General features: G+C 43.6%; 1 protein-coding gene across 6 annotated transcripts in view; it reads right to left on the bottom strand.

Annotated features, from left to right (window-relative positions):
- Window positions 1–1,579: 1,579 nt before the first annotated feature.
- NINL (ninein like) overlaps window positions 1,580–6,689 on the bottom strand; it is a 168,280-nt gene continuing 163,170 nt past the window's right edge. For all 6 annotated transcript variants that reach the window (XM_059134247.1, XM_059134243.1, XM_059134242.1 and 3 more), the window contains 2 exons: window positions 5,772–5,885; window positions 1,580–2,538 (listed from right to left, as the gene is read on the bottom strand). In XM_059134247.1, coding sequence (XP_058990230.1) covers window positions 2,347–2,538; window positions 5,772–5,885 — 306 coding nt within the window. In that variant the 3' untranslated portion in view covers window positions 1,580–2,346. The remainder of the gene's footprint in view (window positions 2,539–5,771; window positions 5,886–6,689) is intronic.

Raw genomic sequence — 6,689 nt, 5'->3', positions numbered from 1 at the left:
AATACAAAAATTTAGTGCCATGAATCTTCCCCTAAGTAATGCTTTAGCTCCACCCCACAAATTTGGTTTATTTGTTTTCATTTTCAAAATATTTTCTAAGTTTTCCTCTGATTTCTTACTCGGTGCATGGATTATTTAAAAGTCAATTATTGTTCCCAAATATTTAGGGATTTCCCAGATAATTATTCTGGTCTTGATTTCTAATTTAATTCCTTTTTGGTCAAGGAATATACTTTGTATGACTTAAATCCTTTTGATTTTTTTTTTTTTTTTTTTTTTTTTGTGGCTTTTTTCAAGGCCTAGAATATGGTCTATCTTGGTAAATGTTCCAGTGTACTGTTGGGTTCTATAAATGTCAGTTGTTTGATAATATTGTTCAGGACTACTAGATCCAATCTCCTTGTTTTTGTTTGTTTGTTTAAGATTTTATTTATTTATTTGACAGACAAAGATCACAATTAGGCAGAGAGGCAGGCACAGAGAGAGGAGGAAGCAGGCTCCCTGCTGAGCAGAGAGCCCAATGTGAGGCTCGATCCTAGGACCCTGGGACCATAACCTGAGCTGAAGGCAGAGGCTTTAACCCACTGAGCTACCCAGGCACCCCTCCAATCTCTTTGTTACTCTAGTTCCAGCCAGAAGAAGCCTGCAGTGAGTGAAGAAGTATGCCCTTTGATGAGTTTTGACAAACGTATACAAATGTATATAGCCATGTAACCTAAACTTTGAGAGTTTTTAATAACTAGTAGAACTAGCTCCCATTCATTGCTCTTCTTTTCCCAGTTTTCCCTATTATTCGCTTATCAAGCTGTACATGTAAACTTTAGAACTGTCCGATTCAGGGACAAGGGGTCAACTGGGGCAGGGAACGCCCACTTGCATTTTTATTGGGGCTATATTACATTAATCAGTTAATGGAGAAAAACCAAATTTATGTTGTTGAGTCTTCGATCCAATAACTGATCTATCCATCTATTCCAGTCTTTTTTTTTTTTTTTTTTTTTTTTAAGTAGGCTCCATGTCCAACATGGAGCTTGAATTCACAACCCCTAGAACAAAAGTCGTGTGCTTTACTGACTGAGCCAAACAGGAGCTCCTATTCCAGTCTTTCGTGTCTTCCACAGGGCTTTAAGGTTCTTCTTATGCACAGATAGTAAACATACAGACAGAAGGGGATGACGTATTCAGGGTAGTGGCTGCCTCCAGGAAGGGGAAGGAGATTGAGAGCAACAGAGCAGAGTCTACAACTCTATCTATAATATTAACAGAAGGATTTTAATACCTTTTTTAAAAACTTTAATACATCTAATTGATGGGTATAGGAGTGTTTCTTACAAAACTATTTTTCTATTTTGTTTGAAATATTTAATAAAAAAAAGTTAGACTTAGGGGCACTTGGGTGGCTCAGTCAGTTAAGCATCTGCCTTCAGTTCAGGTCATGGTCCCGGGGTCCTGGGATTGAGCCCCATGTCAGGTTTCCTGCTCAGTGAGGAGCCTGCTTCTCCCTCTCCTGCTGCTGCTACCCGTGCTTGTGCCCTCTCACTCTCTCATTGTCAAATAAAAAGCAATCTTAAAAAAAAAGTTAAACCTAGAAGTTAAAACAATTTTAATAGAAAAGAGTTTTTGTAAATACAGTGATTCTTCATAGTACTTTTCATAGTGTGTTCTCATAAACCGAATAACCATAACTTACATATATTTTGGATATAAAACTATAGTTTTTCTTCTTTACATATATAATACAATTTCCAGTGTGATGACATTTCATTGAGGACAAGATTGCATTCACAATAAATACTATCATCCCTGAGTCCACAGACATAAAATAGGCACTCCCCAAACATCTTCCTGTGGTGGAGAAGGGTGGACGGTCAGAGTGAATAGTCCTTCTAGAATGTCTGTATAGACCCAGATTGAGAATGCTAATGATCTAAACCCAAAGCAGTAGTAGTGAAAGGGTGAAAGTGTCCAGAGCACTTATTTTTCATTTTATTCTCTGCAGCCAAGGTCAAAAGTACAACACTGAAATTAATTTTACCATTTTCTTTTAGTCTTTCTTCGCTGAAAGCTGGCATAATCTGTTTCACCCACTGGTAGCAAAACTGGGAATTTTACCTACAGAAATTACCCAGGACCACTAATAAAAATGTAGTTTTTTCCAGCATGTCTATTTTCTGAGCATCTGGCACAACAGACATTTTTAAATGTGTGTGAGGTGAACATGAAAGAATCAGAAACCTGCTATGCCCGGTGCACAGCCAATGAACTATAGAAAGTTTTGGCACTATGGTGGCTTAATTTTAAAAGATGTTCTTTCAAAATGAATTCCAGGAAAACAAGCAGTCTTCTTCACACAGAGAGAGAAGCTGAAGCAATCTTACTGATGAGTCTGTTGAGAGCTCTAACTTTTTCTTCCAAAATGTGGTTTCTCTTCTGAGCACCTTGTAGCTTCTCTTCGGTGACCTGAAGTGCCTTCATCAGGTGAGCATTTTCCACATAGAGCTCCTTGAGCAGCAAATCAGACTTTGTGTTCTTTTCAAACTAGAGAGGAAAGAGAACCATACTTTTCTGTGACTCTCATGCAGACATGCTGCATCACAACTTGGCCTTCCCCACCACCATACGTTTAGACCACAGATTAGGGGCTCTTAAGCATTTGAGACAAACAGTGAGTGGAATGACAATTTTTGTTACCTTGGAGTGAAAGAGGAAATTGAGAATCTGATGAATTATGTGATAGAGAAAATTGAAGTCAATTTTGTGATAGTAGATTTTACCATGAAATGAAGATGTAAAAGGACCACAATCACTAAACTCAAAAAGGACAATCCGGCATAACATAAAACATGTCATTCTGGTTCATCTCAGTGTGCTCGCAGACCCACCACGTTACCCAGGGTGTACCCCAGCACTGCGTCCACCCTCAAAGCCCTGGGTGTATAGGCTGGTCACCACACACCATAGCCACAGCAATGGGGACCCAAGGCCACTCTAGTTATAAAGGTTCGTGTGGCCTGGTCTTGGGCTTTGGAAGTCAAAACTGCATTCATTCATTCAACAAGTAGTGCTAGTGCCTCACAACAGCCCTGCTCTCAGGAGCACATATTCTGAGGGAAGCAGACAGACCAGAAAGAAATATGTGGTGTGGAGGCACGACAAGTGCTAAGGAAAAACTGTGTAACCAAACCCAAGTCTGCCTGCCTGATATGCAGCAAAGATAAACAGAGCATGTAGTGCATGGCAAGGAAAAGAGAGAGAGCCAAACAAGGAGGAGGAGACAGAGACAGGAGGGCAAGACTGAAATCTGTTTCCCCCAAGGTCAAAGAGTCAGAGATGTTTACAGGCAAAAAAAAAAAAAAAAAAAAAGGTCTGGGTGAAAAGTTACAGTTGTACTTAATAGCTTAATAGTCCTAGTTAACACTCTGGTTACTGGTTTCACTGGGAGGGGACAGACAACTGAGGAGGGAGTTCCTACTTTTGTTGGGGTGAACAGGGAAGGCTTCTCTGTTGATGTGAACAGAGATCTGAATAAGGCAGGGAAAGGAGCATTGAGACTGTCCGGGTGTGAACACTCCAGGCAAAGGGAGGAGCAGGTGCAAAGGCCCAGAGGCTGGCCAGGCTAGGGGGTTAGTAGGGATGGCCAGAGGCTGTGGCTGGGGGGCAGGGTAGTAGGAGGCTCACTGAGAGGTTAGAGCTGCCACACTGACTAGGCAGGCACTGAGAGGAGGGGACTAGATCCCACAGAGCCTTGGAGGCCCCATAGGAATTCTGCCTTGTACTCTGAGGAGGGGGCCAGCACTTTACACATTGGGAAAGCGCTGCTGCCACTCCTGCGCCAAGAATAGAGCACAAGAGGACACAAGGACATTGCAGGGCTCAGGGCTCAGGATGAAACCTTCCAAAGGTTTCACTGAACTGATGGGCTCAGTGGGGACACAGTGGGGGCCTCCATCACAACCCCCAGACTTGGGACCTGAGCCAGCGGTATGGGAGAACAAAAGGGGGAACAGGTGCAAGTATGCGGACAATCCTTTGCAGGTTCTTCAGTAAAGAGGAGCAGAGGCAGGGCCAAGGCTCCCTAAGCTTTGGGTTGGGAGTGGCAGTGCAGGCCCCTGAGAAGGGAAGGGCTGGGCACTGTGGCACAGGCATAGACACAGGTGGCTGGTTCGTGGGGCCAGAGCACAGGCTAGTTCTGGGCGGGGGTTGGGGAGTGGTGCAGGGTTGCAGATGGGACCTCACAGGGGCAGGGGTGCAGGAGCAAGAGGATTTCACCAGGATTGAGGATTTGCCAGATCAGAGGAAACAAACTGAGGGTGCCTACAAGAGAAAGACGGTCAGGTGGGTGGTGGGGGTCACTGAGAGTCTGTGACACTTGGCCAGGGACACAGCTAGGGAGTCAGAGAACGGCAGAGAAGAAGCTGCAAAGCCAGGAAGATGGTCATGGAGGGGAATGTGACCCCCTGGGACCTTCTACCTCCCAGGGAACAAGAGGTGACACAAATATTTCATCCTGTTTGGGCTTAGTTCAGGAGCTCTCTAAACATACTTGATTACTGTAATAAAAATATTTCTACAGATTCTCACAATTTCTTCTAGCTCTCAGTAGAACTCTTCTAAGAGTAGCTGGTGTTTGGTTAAGACTTTTCCCTGTGTCTCCTGTTTCTTGCACCCTCTGTGCTGGCTGCTTGGCTCCCAGTTCTTACCAGTGGACCTTGTCGGCTGAATTGGACTGTAAAGCTTTCATCGAGCACAACAGCTCTGGCCTTCTTTTTTTGGTCTTTGCACCCTATAGCAACCCAAAATTTTCCTTTCTCCCACAGAGTGATTTATTTTAAAATATATAGTTCATATCATACTCTTGCTTAAAATCTTCTGATGGCTTCTAACTGCAACTAAAATAAAAGCAAACTCCTGACCTTGAGAGAGTCCTGCCTACCCATCAGCTACAACAACCTCCTTGGTGGCCTGCTGACATACTACGCTTGGTTCCATCTAAGGACATTTGCCTACACTGCACCTCTGCCTGGATGCCCTCCTCGTCGGGGTTCTGGCATGTCCCTCAGAACACATGGAGACATGTGGTTGCATTTTTATGGCTGTCCCACTGACTGGAGGTGCTACAGGCAGTCAGCCCTACACTGCATGGGAAAGTCTGGCCCAATGAGCCAGACTGGGGGCACAGGCAGACCCTCCACTGGGTGTCTGCTCCTACCACGTCTGAAAATAGTGGTCCCCAACCATCTCCACCACTTCCCATCCACCACCATCTCTTCTTCAGAGCGAGCATTTCTCACTACCTGAGGCCATTTCTCTTATTATTGTCTGTCTCTACCTCCAGAATGTAAAGCCCATGAGGGCCCATCTCAGGGTCTTCTCAGAACAATAAATGCTGGGATACATGACAGGTACTTGGTAAATATCTGGCCAATGACTGTACAAATGAACAAATGAATGTCCTTTCTGAGATTATATAAACACCCCTCAAATGTACCTTAAAACAATTCTCAAAACAATGCACAAATATAATTTATAAATATATATTTAACAAAATCAGTTTTTCTATTGATTGCTTTTAACTGTTCATCTTCCGAAAAAATCTTTATGTCCAGATTCTTAAAGTTTAGATGGAGTCCCAGGTTCAGTGGTTCTAAACAAACCTGGGGCTGTCTCTGCATTCTATGAGGATGGTCTCACCCTGGAATAGCTACTTAAATACCCACAGAAGGAAAAAGTTCAGAAAGTACATGTGGTAATAACAGATGCCCATCACTGACCTGTTCTTTCAGCTCAGCCACTTTTTCTTGTAGGAGCATTTCCACATTCTTCAGAACCATTCCCATCTCTTCTACCTGCTCTTCCGTGTCTTTAAGCTCTTTTTCATGTTCTTCCTGCCATAAAAGGTTACAGACCAACAGTTTACATTTCAAAAAGAATCATAGCAGGCTTAGTTACTTTAGAATGGAAATTAGCTAAAACCTACAAATCTGGGAGTGGCTAGAGATAACCTTTCATCTGCACAGAGAAATGTTTATGAATGTTCTGCCACAAGCCAAGAGCTGACACCTCTTTTTGTAGTTCACAGAGAATTAGTGGACTGCTTTCCTAAGAATTTATCATAAATGACTCCAATGTATTTCCCCAAATGTGTTACTGAAGAGCACAGGCTTTTGCTGTGTGTGCTCATTTCTGTACCTCTGACACCTAGATCCACATGCATCCAGTATATAACTTCTATAGTTCTTGTGTGCCTGTGGGTAGCTTTTTTCATTCAGCAAAATGGTTTAAGATTTTTTTTTAATCAGATGCATCTTTTGGAAATTGGATGTGTTCGTGTAAAAATCTAGTTTCTGGCTTTCCTTTGAAATCAGGAGAACTCCCACAGGGCTCCACGGGTGGGACTGTTGCCCTCAGCTTCACTCATGCATCTGCATCACCACATTTTTGGCCCTGTCCACAGCTTGAGTGTGTGGTCATGTGGCCTATTACAGACGTGTGCAGCCCCCATGCAGGAGAGACCTTTTGGGCCAGCAGGCTCATCACTCCCTGAGTGGCTGTGTGCCACCCCTCTCTGGTGGACAAGAAAGTCCCACATTGTTCAGAGTGAAAAACTGGATCCTGTGGCTGCCGTACAAGCAGACCTCTAGGAGCTGGGATGGCAGTTTTCAGCCAAGTGACCAGTGATCCAACCTCAC

The sequence above is a fragment of the Mustela lutreola genome, chromosome 9 (assembly GCF_030435805.1).
Source record: "Mustela lutreola isolate mMusLut2 chromosome 9, mMusLut2.pri, whole genome shotgun sequence".
Lineage (NCBI taxonomy): Eukaryota > Metazoa > Chordata > Mammalia > Carnivora > Mustelidae > Mustela > Mustela lutreola.
The sequence above is the reverse complement of the archived record's forward strand: the minus strand, read 5'-3'. Positions and strand labels throughout refer to the sequence as shown.